Source organism: Lotus japonicus, chromosome 3 (genome assembly GCF_012489685.1).
Source record: "Lotus japonicus ecotype B-129 chromosome 3, LjGifu_v1.2".
Lineage (NCBI taxonomy): Eukaryota > Viridiplantae > Streptophyta > Magnoliopsida > Fabales > Fabaceae > Lotus > Lotus japonicus.
Genome location: NC_080043.1, coordinates 88,353,799 through 88,369,547, shown reverse-complemented (window position 1 = coordinate 88,369,547; position 15,749 = coordinate 88,353,799). Strand labels below are relative to the sequence as shown.

The 15,749-nt window shown below is 34.8% G+C and overlaps 3 protein-coding genes and 1 long non-coding RNA gene across 4 annotated transcripts; all 4 read right to left on the bottom strand.

The window, feature by feature from the left end:
- Window positions 1–3,239: 3,239 nt before the first annotated feature.
- On the bottom strand, window positions 3,240–4,195 carry LOC130742956 (dirigent protein 21-like). Its single transcript, XM_057595066.1, has one exon. The coding sequence runs from the start codon at window positions 3,901–3,903 to the stop codon at window positions 3,364–3,366; it is 540 nt and encodes a 179-aa protein (XP_057451049.1). The 5' UTR covers window positions 3,904–4,195; the 3' UTR covers window positions 3,240–3,363.
- A 1,601-nt stretch (window positions 4,196–5,796) lies between these two features.
- LOC130742955 (dirigent protein 23-like) lies at window positions 5,797–6,457 on the bottom strand. Its single transcript, XM_057595065.1, has one exon. The coding sequence runs from the start codon at window positions 6,417–6,419 to the stop codon at window positions 5,877–5,879; it is 543 nt and encodes a 180-aa protein (XP_057451048.1). The 5' UTR covers window positions 6,420–6,457; the 3' UTR covers window positions 5,797–5,876.
- Window positions 6,458–8,367: 1,910 nt separating this feature from the next.
- Window positions 8,368–9,821, bottom strand: LOC130742954 (uncharacterized). The gene is made up of 2 exons (XR_009021309.1): window positions 8,943–9,821; window positions 8,368–8,727 (listed from the first exon to the last, which is right to left on the bottom strand). It is a non-coding gene; the product is annotated as an uncharacterized LOC130742954 (long non-coding RNA).
- A 1,370-nt stretch (window positions 9,822–11,191) lies between these two features.
- On the bottom strand, window positions 11,192–15,412 carry LOC130747043 (uncharacterized). Its single transcript, XM_057599862.1, has 2 exons — window positions 14,968–15,412; window positions 11,192–11,781 (listed from the first exon to the last, which is right to left on the bottom strand). Exons 1-2 carry the CDS (start codon window positions 15,248–15,250, stop codon window positions 11,399–11,401), a joined length of 666 nt encoding a protein of 221 aa, XP_057455845.1. The 5' UTR covers window positions 15,251–15,412; the 3' UTR covers window positions 11,192–11,398.
- Between the last annotated feature and the right edge of the window lie 337 nt (window positions 15,413–15,749).

Genomic DNA, 15,749 nt, shown 5'->3' with positions numbered 1-15,749 from the left:
CCAATACTCCCTGCCTAAATTGAATTCAACCAGCCTTATATGGAGAACATACATCTATGTAACACTGAAATCTAAACCAAAGGAGGGCCACCTTATAAGTTACCTAGAATGATTATGTGCTCTTGTTCAAGACTCTTAAATCGATAAGTTACCCTGATCTTTGGATAAACAATCATGGCACCATAAACCGTTCCTCTTAGCCAAGAAACATGAGCATGCCCGAAGAAGGTGTCTTTCTGCTTCACCATTAAAACGTTATAGGTGAAAATTTGGCCAGCTTGAATGTGACACTTTGTAATAAGAGATGGTCCATCATACCAGCATGATAGCCTTTGCTTGACACCATGCCTAAAATTTAAAATTCAAGATTGTTAGCTGTAATAATCATATTTTAGTTAGTAAACTGGATTGAAACCTTATGTAAGATATAGTAATAGGGATTAACAGTGGATTGTAACATTGAAAGGTGTCTTATTGGTGACTTTAACTATGGTTCTATCATCTTCTTGGGCGTAAATAGCTGGCCCTGGTCAGATCAGGTCCATAAAATATGATAGGCATTGCCAACTAATAAATTTGAGTGGATATGATTTTTGTATTCTGTGTAAGCTGATACATAAAGTTTATATTTTTTTAGAATGGAGGTTCATATTTTTACATGAATGTGAGCAACAGGTTCGTAACAAACCTATTTGAAGTTGCCACAAAATAAGATATTAAAACTTATATAAAAAACTAACTCTATCTCTTAACTCTCTAATATAAAACATAATCTGATTAAGACTAATAGAATGAACAAAATCTTATCAAAGACTAACTCTATCTCATAAATCAACCAAAAACACAGAATATCTTATCTCTTTTTTTTTAGAAAGAAATTATCAAACACCTCATTTGTGGAAATATAACACAAAATTGGTCACAATTAACAAACTCTACTAACTGCTAACAACTAATCATGACAGTTAACTAACAAATATAATATGTATCTGCAATTTCCTATTGAATGCTTGTTTCTCAGCAAGTTATTTCTCTTCAATAGTTCATTGCAGGAAGAAAATGGTCCTTGCCAACCTCTACCTCGGCCCTCTCCTTCCTCACCTTTTACTTTTCTAACATGCTTTATCACTACAAACGTATTCAATGAGAAACAACAATAACAGCACATAAGTTAGATAGAAATAAGGCATAGGAATTTTAGAACCTTGAAGTTATGTTAGATGTGCAAATTGTCCATCTTTAAACTTCATACGTGATAGAGTTCTATGGTGTCACATGAAAAAAACTTGTTCATCATGGAAAAAAACTTGATAATTTTCTTAATTTAAAAAAGGGAATAAGCCCAACATATCTATTCCCTCCAAAATCAACCTAAGAAACAACCGTTAATAAATAAGAAGCATATTAACCAACAATAACTCAAAGGACATCAACATCTTTGTAAAAACTGAAGAAAAAAGTCTTTATCTTCTCATTCAGCAACTCATTAACCACAATTTTACCCCTGACCCTCACAGCAAAACTGAAAAACAGTTACTAACCTTGTTAGTTAAACACAAAAAACAGAAACCAATCTCTGTCTTTATACATTGCCCTCAACCAATTCACTAACGAATTTATTAATATGGTTTTTCTTGATTGAAGCCTCAATTTTCACACCCTATAACAATAAAATCAATTTGAATTTAAATGAATGTAGGAACTGAAGAACACACAAGTATAGATATAAAACAAAAATAAGACAAAGATATAACATGTGCATCAATTAGGACGAGATGAATAGCATATGGTCTTGAGGAATCATTTTCCATGTATCTCTAGCAAGGCATACGCTGTTGCGGAGGGGATTCATAGGTCCAGCCATAAAAGACATCAGTATGAGTATCACTATAACTGGAATCAACAACAAAAAGATGGGGAGTATTTATAGAGATTGAGAAGGGAAAATCCCATTACTCTATACCCTATAACCAGTAGGAGGTAATTTAAATCTTAATAGGGTAGCTATTTGAATGATCAATGGAGTATGTCATGTTATTGGAATTTGGAAACGTGAAGAAGAAGCTAACTTGTTGTTACACAATTGGCTCCACCATTTCCTGCAGTACAATGCTCGACTGACATGAACCGGCTCATGGATGACGAAATCTTCCTGCCATGATCTTGGCTCTCACTCTGGCCCTCACCAAACACGAAAGAACGCACCCTTCCATCTTCATCTGAAATAATCTTTCTAAAACTCACCTAAACACTGACTAAAAATCAAAGAAGATGATGATATTCTCCGTCACCATGGTTGATCGGCGGTGCCAGGGAGATGAAGGTGGCGTGCAGAAGGAAATAAAAACCTAACCCACTTCATGAACAGTTCTCTGGGCTGTGTTGATGATGGAGATGGTTGAGAAAGGCTGAGCTGTGTTGCCGTGTTTGATGGGTTGGAAGCGAGATGACGGAATGAAAGAGAAGAAGGTTGATGATGCGAGACGATGGAGAAAGACTGAAAGACAGAGCTGTGTTGTCGTGTTGGATGGGTGTAGGTACTGGACTTGGGCTAGAGCCCATTAAAATAAAAATAATGCAAGGCAAAAACGAAATCAGGATAAATAAAAAAAGAACCAGAAAAAGATGATCCAACGGTTGAGACTTGAGATTGAAATTGAAATCAATGGTCAAAATTAAAAGTTCTCTTAGGAATAGTGATTTTATGACTCTCTTTTAAGATGTAGTAGATATATGTCTTCCTGCATTGAAATTAAATCTTTCATCTTCAAATTGTGCTTCATTCTTTATTTATCGATAAAAAATTTCACATATCAACTAAAAATTTTCATATAAATTTATAAGTTTCTCACTTATAATTTTGTTAATTGATATATTTTTGAGATGAAACGAAATATATATTAAGAATTAAAAGAACCCAATACATCCGCCTGAAGGAAAAAAACTAAACCCGAGGGACCATTCACCACCCAGTCATCATTGGGAAAATCATACGCCAATTTCGCAATAAAATCAGCCGCTTGATTCCTCGTTCTCCTAATAAAACTGAAATTAAAAGACTAAAAAGACAATGCAATAATCCGACAATCAGCAAGAACATTATTTGAGGAGAGAATATAGTCTTACCGTATTTCATGTCACAACAATCCGGATAAAAACACTTACTCACCTTAATTTCACTCACACTTAAAAATATATAGAAAGAGAATAAAGAGAAATTAAAAATATGATAAGGGATATGAGAAGCGAATAAGGCTCTATTTCATTCATTAACATATATGGATTAATTGATATGATAATAATCAACATTACTCATAAACAACCATTAATAACCATGTATATATGATATGGTTTTTAATTTCCTTAAGATTGTGCATATGTTATAGTCAAGCGAATGATAGAGCGAGCAGTAGAAGCATCATAAGACAGAGTCTCTAACACAGCAAATCCCCTTGCATAGCGAAACTTCCCTGTCCCAGAAACAACAGAGAGCTCTCTGTAATTCTCACGCTGGCGGCTAACACCTTGAATCTCAATACTGCTACCACTGTACTGCAAATTGGTGAACACAATTGACAGCATCACATTCACATTTGCACCATCCAGTGAAGCAACCGTGAGCGTGCCTTGTGCTCTGCCAACTGAAGTAGAGAGGGGACTAGAACTAATGGTGACAGGGTCATCAACTACAAATATGGTTCCAAATGAGTTGTAGGACCATTCTTTTCCCCTAATGCCAATCACTGGGGTCACTGTTGCATTAGGCCCTGTTGCCACATCTTGCAGGTACAGCACTAAGGTTGTTTGGTTAGGCTGGGGTGGTGGGAGTTGGGAATTCACTTCATGAACAATGGTGGATGTCAAAAGCAATGAGAGAAACAAGAACTTGATTGGTGGTGACATTTTTGGGAAAAAAAAATTAACTTGAGGGGGTGTACTAATGTTGATGAATTTGGTTTGTGAAATTTATAGATGTGAGTGTGTGTAAGAAATTGCAGTTAAAGAAGTTCAATGATGATTACTTGAGCATTGAGAAAATTGTGTTGTGTGTCATGTATCATGTGATTTGAGTTTGAGTAATAACATGAACAAATAGGTTTCATAAATTTGTAATTGCATAAACTCATGCTAGCTGGGGTGGAGGGTGAATTGAATTACATCCCCTAAAATAAGTTAAAGAGAAAAAAAAATAGAAGAGTGTATAGAAAATTAGTAGTCTAAAAGGGAGAAAGAAAAAAAGGGGTGCAAAAAGAGCATTAAAAATTGGCTTTTTCATACTGCTATATGCATGCCAGCCATCGTTAACAACTTGTGCTAGCTGGTATGAACTTTTATTGATTGGTGATGATGAGTACATTTGTTTTTATTCATCAACTTGAGGCAAATCGTGGGAAACTGTACCTAGCACATTTCTAATGTGCTTAAGCTAGCTTTCATTATAGCTTCGAAATGTGAGGGCTGTTACTTACATCATGTATATGTGTAAGACACTAGTGTGGGCACTGGACAGCAGTTTTCACGTTGTTAGTGTCATGAGATGTGCTTGAGCTATAGCTTTCGTGTAGCTTTGACACGTTATATCTGTGGAGAGTTTCACATTGAGCAAATATGTGGCCAAATAACTTGTTATCCAGGATATAGCTTAGCTAGTATATCTGTTTGCACTCTTCATGAGTGGCATCTAGACATGTTTGTTTCTTAAAAACGATTTACCCTCCTACTAAGTACTAACCATCCTACACACTAAATAAAGCAAGAAGTTACCGTCTTTGGTATCTAGGAAATGTAAAATGCACTTAATTCTTTCTTTATTTAGTGTGTAGGAGGATTTGAAGGAAGATATAACAATGTTTGATTTTTTTAGCCTTCAGCCAGAGGCATCTCAAATGAGACGTCTTCCAAAAAAAAATTTCAATGAGTTTTCAAATAGTAGAAACAACTCTGTAAAAATAATTTGTTTTAAGAGTGCAATTTTTTTTTTGGAAAAAAGTATATTTTTACATTTTTAGAAAAAACACATTAGATTTTCTGTTGGGTTTAGATGTGTAGGAATCCAATATACTGTAATAGGTCCACAACAATGGCTAGAGAATGGTAGAGGAGAAGCTTAACCCAAAAATCTTAAAGTAATTATAGTTGCATCTACTTTATTGAATTTAGATGTGTGTATACCCAATATACCGCAATAGGCCCATAAAAGTGGTTAGAGGATGCTTGAGGAGAAACTTAACCCAACTACACGCAATTGAGGTCACTCCAACTTATAAATCATTCAATTTGTCCCCAATTTAGCAATTGAGATCTCTTTCTTAAAAAAAGCACATCAGACTTTGTTGGATTTAGATGTGTGCGAGCTTGTTTACTGATGTAGTCCCACGAGAGTGACTAGAGGATGCTCAAGGAGAAGCTTAGCCCAAAAACCTTAAAGCAATTGGGGTCGCAACTCTTAAACACTCTCAAACTTATAAGAAAGTTCTTTCTTATATTTTCATCAAACAAACACACATAAGCATCATATCACACATGACAAAACAGAAACCTGGAATGTTGCACACTCACACAGTCTACGCATTGCCTCCTCCTCTGCATAGTACTCTCAAATCTCAATCAACCCAATTCTCAGTGTTAAAAATAATAATATAAAATTATTAATATCAATTTTACCAAACAACTTAAATTTTTGGGATATTTTGTTATTTTGCACTCGACCAAATCTCAATACTCCATTATGTGTAGTTTTACCAATTAGAATGTTGAAGATGATGCAAAGCTAGCAGTGTGAGGAATCACAGAAGATGTAAACATATTCCTTCATTATAACATAATGTAGCTGAATTAACATCATTCATAATAAACAAGCACTACTAGTTTTCTTATTAAGATTGTACATTTGTTGTTATAGTCAATCGAATGGTAGAACGACCAGTTGGAGCATCATAAAACAGAGTCTCCAACACTGCAAACCCCCTTGCATACCGAAATTTCCCTGTCCCAGACACAACAGAGAGCTCTCTGCTACTCTCATGTTGACGGCTAACACCTTGAATCTCAATGGTGCTGCCACTGTACTGTGAATTGGTGAACAGAATTGACAGCACTACATTCACATTAGCACCATCCAATGAAGACACTGTGAGTGTGCCTTGTGCTCTGCCAATTAAAGCAGAGTTAGGACTAGAACCAAATGTGACAGGGTCATCAACTACAAATATAGTTCCAAATGTGTTGTAGGACCAATCTTTATCCTTGATGCCAATTACTGGGGTCACTGTTGCACTAGGCCCCTTTGCCACATCTTGCAGGTATAAGACTATGGTTGTTTGATTAGGCTGGGGTGGTGGAAGTTGAGATTTAACTTCATGAACTATGGTGGATATCAGAAGGAATGAGAGAAACAAGGATTTGATTGGTGGTGACATTTTTGGAAGAAAAATATCTGAGGGACACTGATGATGATGAGAAATGTTGATGAGTTTGGTTTGTGAGAATGGCTTGAATTTATAGTAGTAACTAGTGAGTGAGTGTAAAAAATTGCTGTCAAATAAGTTCAATGATTACTTATTACTTAAGCATGTCATGTATCATGTGATTGAGTGTGATTTGGAACCAGCTATTCATTACAATGAAACTGTAGACAAAGAGAATTGTTGAGCTGGACTATATTACTAATTGTTGAAACAGTTATGTTATTCATTATGAATAAGTGTATTTCGTGTCATACTATTTAGTATTTCTCATTTGAACCAGCTAAGTTATTCATTACCAAGAAGAAACGGTAGAAGAAAGGCAAGAATTGCACCAACTGCTAGGGTGGAGGGTGAATTACATCCCTTAAAGAACAAAAAAGAAAACTAGAAAGACAATATTTATATATTGAACCGGAGTAATCAATTTTTTTAGCTTAATTTCCCAAGATATTTTCACAATGGGCATCCCCTCATACTCAAAGATCACATTATGATTGTGGTCTCTCATAACAAATTATTCTTCATACGCACCACCTATGAATCGAACCATAAACTAGATGTTTAAGGAGTTCAATTATTTACCAATTTTGTTAGACCTTATTGATTGAGTGATCACTCTTGATTCTTGAACCTCATAAAGTTATCCTATAATTATTATCATTTTTATTATTATTGTTATTATTGGACATCCATATCAAATAAAAATTAAACTAATATTAATTACTTTGTTAAACACATGTAACTGCAGTATATATCACTTTGATTTAAATTTATTATTAAATTTATTTACATTAATTACTTTTAGTTACTAGTAATTACTTTTCTTTTTTTGAAACATAATTATTTTTCTTAGTCATAGAAAAAGAAGTAAAAGTGACTAATAAATAAAAACAAGAGGAGTAATACTTAATTTCTTTCATTAATCAGCATTAAGTAAAGTGAAATATTCATAAATGATCATTAACACTATCAACAAGATTAATTTAAATATTTTTGAAGAAGAATTTTTATTTTAAAAAATATATACCTTAAAAACTAAAATTTTTATATGAAAAATTGAAGCAATCAATCAATCATTGCACACTATACTTATCGGTTTAGTAGTGTAAAAGGAAAAATGATTGTTGGACATTCGATTCCTAGATATCATTGCGACATCTACAAATTGTCAGTCAATCATTAAAACATATGTTTTGTAGCAGTTTCAAATCGCCAATACATGTTTTATTAGTTTTTTTTTTTAACTCACCAAGTTGTGGCTGTCAAAAAAAAACTCCCTTAATTACAGGTGTTATCATCACCTTTGATGTCCTGGAATATTCGAATGTTCATCCAGCGTTACATGTATGTGTAAGACAGTGTGTGTGCAGTACTAGAGTTTTCACGTGGTTACTCTAACGAGCTTAAGATACCTTTCGTATAGCTTTGAAACGTTTTGACTGTTACAAGTGTGTTAGACCATATGATCTGCACAAGGTTGCATGTTTATGTTGTTCAGAGTTGTTATCTCTTAACAAAAGAATAATTAGGCTAGGTAGACGTAATTTTGTGCTGGATCACGTGAAATTGAAGTGTAGATCACATCATGATTGTGAGTATGCAAGGATTGTGTCTATGTAGATGCTACAGTTGGCAACTAGTTCAGTGATTCTGAAACTGATTTTTATCATTTGGATTTGAAATACTTTTGCCAATGCAACACTTTGATTTAATTTTACTGGTCTAATAGCATGTTTAGGAATTCTCAAATTCACCAAGTGATGCATAGTGTTCTCTGCATTGCCATTTTATCATCCACTTATCTTCAGCTTTGTTTCTTAAAAGTGCAATCTCTCAATCATCAGAGAGGGAACTCAAAAAGGAAAGAGCCATAAAGTAGAAACTCAAAACAAGTGGAAAAAAACAGGAAAATGATAATGTTTAGTATTCACTGAAGAACCACTTCTTTTTTTGGTTACAAGAAGAAGACTAAAAGAAACAGAACTAAGTTACAACTTCAAGGCAAAGAGAAGCAACAACACAGAAGGAGGAGTCTTTCAAATACGGCGAGCGGAGCCATCTCTAGAAGCCTGACGGGCCAAGAAGTCTTCTGCATTATTCATCTCTTTGGGGATATGAATCACTGAAACCTTCCAAGCTCTATTGATCAGCATCTAATACACTGGATTGCATTTTTGGCCCAGAAAGTAAATACATCAACATGATCCCGAAAAACCTCCACTGCGCGCAAACAATCCGAGGCACAACTCAAGTAACATCTCTGAATCCAAGATTCCAACCACTTAGTAAATTAATAAATTTACAAATCATATAAAATGAGACAAAGAAATAGAGATAGAAAAAGGAATAGATATAGAGATATGCAGAACAAAATAGGAGGAAGGAAGAGAACTGAATGGAGAGACTTAGAAAATAGGAAAATACAGAACAGACAAAGGAGGAAAGTAAAAGAAAAAAAAAATCAACATGTCTTACAATTTTTTATGTCACAGCAATCTTTAGCCCCATTGAACATGGGGCATGTGGAAGAAAAAACAATGCTAAGTGAAAAAGTTCAAACTTAAAGATCAAGGGTGTAAGATTGCCAATGCCATTCTTCATTCATTAACATATATAGCTCATCATTCATAAACAAGCACTAATAAACCATACATGTAATACAAGCTCACTTTTCACATTCCCAATCTATTGGAAACTTTTCTAGGTGTGGTTTTTGTTAGTCGGAAGAATTGGTATATACAATGTACTCAAATGTGACGTTGGTGTCATATTTGAATACACGTACATACCAGTTCCTGGGAGTAACAGGGGAAGAGGATGAAATCGGAAGTTGGTTGGATGATAAGATTTCAGAGAGATGGTGAAGAAGGAGGAGATGGTGCTAGTTATTGGGTTGAATGCTGCTCCAAGTGGTCTTCTTTTATAGCTGAAGGAGCTTCTTTAGTTAGTGATTTGCTCGGTGTTTGCTTAGGATAGTGAAGCACCTCAAGAGTTCTTTACCAAAACACCACCTAATTTTACCTGCTGCTGCATAAATAAATGGCTTTAATGCAGTTTTAGTCCCCTAGTTTAGTGATTTTTGTTTTGCATTAAAAAAATTCCCTACCTGTTCAAACCGACATATTTGTTCTTCAATCACACTTTCTCTCCTATATAATCTTCATTTATTTTTTCTTTCTATCTCTCTCTTTAGCACGTCGTTAATCATAAATATTAAATAGGTGATTGTGCGAATCAGAAACATTTAGCTATAAATCACAGTGCAGAGTAGCTGCAACATCTAGTGATTCTAGTCCATCATAAATGGCTGAATGCCAAGTGAAAAGAAGAAGAGTAGAAAGAGCGTGTGGGTTGAGCTGCTAGTCAAATGAAGCAGGCACTGTTTGTTTTATATTTTTATTTTCTAAACTTGATTTTTCTTTTTCAAATGTGTGTACATTTTTAGTTGAATTGATATGCACTCTTAAAAGTTTCAACACGTGCATTTAATCCATACATTGTTCTCTACCAATCAAAGCTGAGTTAGAACTAGAGCTAATGGTCACAAGGTCATCAGTTACAAATACAGTTCCAAATGTGTTGCAGGACCAGTCCTTACCTCTAATGCCAATCACTAGGGTCACATTAGGCCCAGTTGCCAAATCTTGCAAGTACAGCACTAAAGGTTGTTTGGTTAGGCAGAGGTGGTGGGACTTGAGAATTCACTTCATGAACTATGGCAGGTTTGATTGGTGGTGACATTTTTGGGAGAAAAATATCTGAGAGGGTGAAGTAATGTTAATGATTTTGGTTTGTGAAAATGGCTGAAATTTATAGCTTTGAGTGACTGTCAAAAGTTTCAGTTAAAGAAGTTCAGAAATTAAGCATTAAAAAAGTTGTGGTGTGTATCATGTGAGTGAGTGTGAGTAAACCCATGAACAAATTGATTACATAAATTTGAAACTAAACCAAATGTTAGCTCAGGTAAACCAAATATTAGCTCAGGTGAGGTGAAGGTTATTCTATCCATTATAAGAATTATTTTAACCACATTTTTAGTCAATATGAGACTTCTTAGATATTGTTATACATTTACAAAATTAATAAATATTAAAATAACAATGAAACAAGACATTATAGATATATATGAGTGATTTTATTGACACCACATTTCCACCCACACCTAGAAAGAGAGAGAGAAGAGAGAAAAATAAGAAATATGATGAAAGATGTGATATGAGAAGAATAGAAACCTTGGAAGCGAAAATGAGTGGAAATGGTAAAAAAAAGTTAGGTGTAAATGAATCAAAAGCACTGCTGCATTGCCTAAATCTGTGGTTGAAAGCAGAAGAAAACTACTCAAACTTAAAATAGTTGCAAGGTAGATTTTTCTATCTATCTTAGCACATATACCATTTGGTCCATAATGGCTATAAAGGCAACACCCCACTTACATGTATTCACTTGAGCATTGATTGTATATCCATATTGTATGTCAACCTTAATTCACATGGATCCACTCATAGTTGAAGTTTTACATAATGTGATCATGTTGAAGTTTTATGTCTATCTTTATCTTTGAGACCTGTTTATATTTATAAAGAGAAATAAACACAAACTTCCACATGTCAATGTCATGCGACATGAGGGAATTCTAATAATTCCAAGCCTCCGAGTTTTCTAAGTTCACCAAGTGATGCATAGAGGCATGCAAACTACAAATATAAAATTCCAAGAAATCAACCTGAGGGAATAACTATCCATTCCTATATTACTTAACATTGTCAACAATATCTGAGGTGCTTTAAAGTACAGTAAGTTCACTAAATCCACATAGCTCATCTCTGCTTTTAGATACTTCAAATTTACAACTGCAACCTATTAAGAAAACATGTAAATCTCAAACAGCAGTTGAAACAAAGAGAAAATTGTTTTTCCAGAAACATAAACCTTCACATGCTCTTTTTGTTATCAAGATTCAAAGTGCTATGGTCAATGGTGTTCAATTGATTCCGGAGATTCTGATTGTCTTCCAAGAGGCGATCATATTCCATAAGGAACCCCTCAGACTGCTTCTTAAGAGCCTCTACTTCAGTTTCCAAAGTCTTAGCCTTATTACCTTTCACCTCACATTCAGATTCCAGTTTCTTAACTTTAGACTTCAATGCCATGATTTCTTCTGCCAATGCCTTATGCTCCTCTGCATTGCCATTTTTATCATCATCAAAACTCCTGCTTTGTTTCTTAACAGCTTCCATGGTCTTCCTGAGCAAGCGAAGCTCTCTTATGTAATGGTGCAATCTATCAATCATCAGAGAGAGGAACAGCACAAAACCTGCACACATTATATGATAAGAATCAAATTCAAGAACTAAAACATATATAAGAATGAGTAAAAATGAAATATAAAAAACTACAGTAGAAATATCCATCTAACAACACTCATGAGAACTAAAATATCCCCAACGAAAAAAGAGGGAAGAGAAACGAAAAACACCTGCATTAAGGGCAATCTTGGAATCAGAAACCTTAACAGGAAGAAATATAAAAGTAGCAGGAAAAAAATGTGCAATGTGAAAGAAGAAAACACAAATCGAAATAAAAAACCCACATGACAGAATTCTACGCTGTCAAAAGCAAGCAATGTGAGTTTACCAAAAACAACCCAGTAAAACAACAACTATAAAAACAAACTTTCAATTCCACACAAGGCAACTGCACATTCGATCTGCTAAACTGAACTTACTGAAGAGAGCAGATGCATAAAACACTGCAGTGCACGGTATCACAAATAGTTTCAAGGACTGGGAAGAAAATAAAAATAATCAAGTATTTACACCAAGCTTAGATCTATACTACATGGTGGTGGAGAAATCGAAAGATGTGAATCATAGGATACAAGTGATGCGGATGCATTGAATAAAATACTTCATATATTATTTGAGATTGAAAGGCGCCTCTGAGGAAAATTTTGCCAGACCATAACTGAGACTGCTGATGTGCTGATGCTTTCTGGTATTCAATGTTGAGTGATGAAGTGCTAGCAAGAACCTAAACTAGTGTAGCAGAGATGAAAATATTGTGATTGATGAATTGACATAAGAAAAACGAGATCAGCAATGAATGTATCAGAAAGAAAGTAGGGGTACTACCAATTGAGGGAAAGACGGTAGAATGCCATTGTCATGAGAGGATCAATAGAAGTCCCAATAAGAAGAAATAACCATATGGAAGATAGCCCAATGACTAGTGGTAGATGAAGCCCAGGGAAAACTCTAAAGAGAAGCCATAACATAATGCCAATCAAGCACTTAGTCATTGTCATGATGAAATAATCTCATATATCGTCTACCAAAAAATAATGGTGGTCACTCATATCATAGTATTGAAGCAAATAAAAGTACTTTATGAGTTGTATCACAAAGCTCCAGATTACCCAGTCACCAACAATTCATTATTCAGATTTATAGTTTCCAATAATTATTGGGAAATAAATAAGATGGGCAACTAAACCATGTGGCAAGCAAGACACTCATGAAATTTGAAACATTATAATCTAAAAGGGTGTGAGCAATCAATCAAATCATATCGATATTAGAAATGAAGAAGTGATACTCAACAACCCATCACTGTTTCCACTACTTAACTTTAAATAATCAACAATTCAATAGATTTACAAACTATTAGGGTCAAACGGGGAAGGGGAGGAGCGTTATTATTTGGCTGATGGGCAGGGGAGGAAAACAATTGTATTAATGGTACATAGTGGTTCACGTGTAAGCCAAAATCCCCATGAAAATATGGCATTGTGGTCTATAGTGGAAGCATGGCAGCTATAACAAAATCTAACATATATAAAGTATGCTTAAAAAGTATAAACTGTAGAATAAATAATAAAGGAAAATAAAAAATAAAGGAGAACAACTAAAGAAAAAGGAGAGAGTCATAAAATAGAAATTCAAAACAAAGAGGAAAAAACAGGACAGTGATAAAATTTTGTTTAGTGTTCACATGACAGGGACATAGTAAATACCAAATTAACAAAACAGAGAAAATGAGAGAAAGAAATAGAGATAGACAAAGCAATAGAAAGAGAAATGCAGAACAGAATAGGAGGAAGAGGGATGTACAAGAGAGAGATGGCAGAGAGAGGTGCGAGTGAAAGACGGCAGAGTGTGCAGAGTAGCTTGGATGTAAAACGGAGTTTAGGGTTTAAAACAGGTAAACTTTGTGTCACCCATCTGCTCTATTTTTGGGCACCAAGCCTACCATGGAAAGAGTGGTATCCAAGTATAAGACGCCATCCTATGGCCTGAATTGTGTTTGGCCACAAAACCACATTAACTGATATGGCTAGAACTGAGTCCTGCATATTGGTGGGCAGTAGAGACTGCTAGGGAATAGGGATTACATGTTGACACATGAAAAGCCAATTGAAATTTAGAAAAGAAAACATAGGATAATTTAATCAGCACAATCTGCAAAATATGAGTCATCGTTAACCCTTACAAATCCCCTCAACTATGGAAGAGAGGCGAAAATTGTAGGTGAGGGGATTTTACCCCCTCTTTTTCCCTCCTTCACCTTCAAACTTCTGAATCAAACACAATGTTTTCATGAAAATCCCTTCAATCCCCTCCCCTCCAACCAAACAGTTATTGGAAGGTCTCTATAACCATATACATCTACCGTGTGATCACATGAATCATGAAGGATTAATCAAAAAGCGGTAGACAAAGATGTTACTTACCTCAACTCAACCATTCTTAAAAGGAAAATGCTTCACACGGCCCCTGTATTACCTTATTTTGATTGGTTACAAATTTATTATTCACACAATCAACCATTTTACGAATTTTTTACACACTTTTAACAAAAAGCCATGTTAGTATTCGTAAGATTCACGCGTGAACTGACTCATTCATTCCATATAGCAGTTATGTTCTTAAATTGTACGAAATCAATTATACGGGGCAAGATTACCACTGATGACCATTTCAGAAGCAGCAGCTCAAGTCTCACATACATACTCAATCATCCCCACCCATGATTGGAAATTTTGAAACAAAAAACCAATCATTGAATCATTAGATGTAATTGATAAATCAGATACCAAGGAAGTGAACACCTAACAAGCTAACACCATCGAAGAAAACATGGTATAATTCCAACATATAAAAGGAAATCTAAATTGAATTATTGACTAGTTATACATAAAAACACCTCATCTTTCTCAACTCATCTGCTTCTGTGACCACACAAAGCACAAAATTACTTGATCACACAACTCAAACCTAGCTTATATTATCACACTTTGTCTACTAATGAGTCCATCCTAGAATTTCCCTTTTTTTACAATTACCATAAAATAACTACATAAAATTCAAGTAATTAAATCACTCAAAAAAAAGTAATTAAATCACTGAATCAACCCAAACCAACAGCAAACCCAGGTAATTTCAAACAAAAAGTAAACATTTTGAACCATCAAACGAGCTCAAGGAGGAAAATTGAAAGGTACCCATTAGAGAGGCTTCGAGCAAGTGCTTGGAAAAGAGGACTTGATCGGTGGGGTTGAGTACACCGGCCTCGATGGTACGTTCTTGGATCTTCGCCATGCTATAGAGACTGGAAGCAAGCACGATAATCAACGTGACACCCACAGTGGTGACGACGATAGGGCCACGACCTCGCTTGACACGATCCAAGGAAACGATGACAAGCTTCCTGAGTGGGGTTTTGAAAACGAGGGTCAGAATCAGAAGCATTTCGCTGAAAATCGCAGTGTAGAGTAGCTGCAACATCTTCTTCTAATGATGATGATGATGATGATGACTACAATCGAGTTTGTTATCAATGGCAGAACGAAGGAGAGAATGACAAGTGAGAAGAAGAAGAAGAAGAAGAAGAAGGTGAAGAAGCGTGTCGGTTGAGACAGGGTTTATGTTGTGCTGTGCTGGTCAAATGTAGAATGTTTACTTTTTTTTTATTTTATTTTCTAAACATGATACCCTTTTTCTTTTTAATTAAAATAACTTGATGTTTTTCTTTTTCAAATTCATTTGCTTTCTCTATTTGACCATATCTTAAATAAACTTTCAAATGATTTTGTTAAGTTAATCATTCCCTATTATGTCAAATGAAGTTTGGAAATTTGAGTTTAGTTTAAAGTGAATTTACTATAATGAGATTTATGATTAAATACTTTTGTGAGAATAGTAGTTTGAGAACATAAATTTTATTTTGAATAATACTACTAAAAAGTGGGATTGGTACATAAAAACAACTAGTTATTCGAGGAAA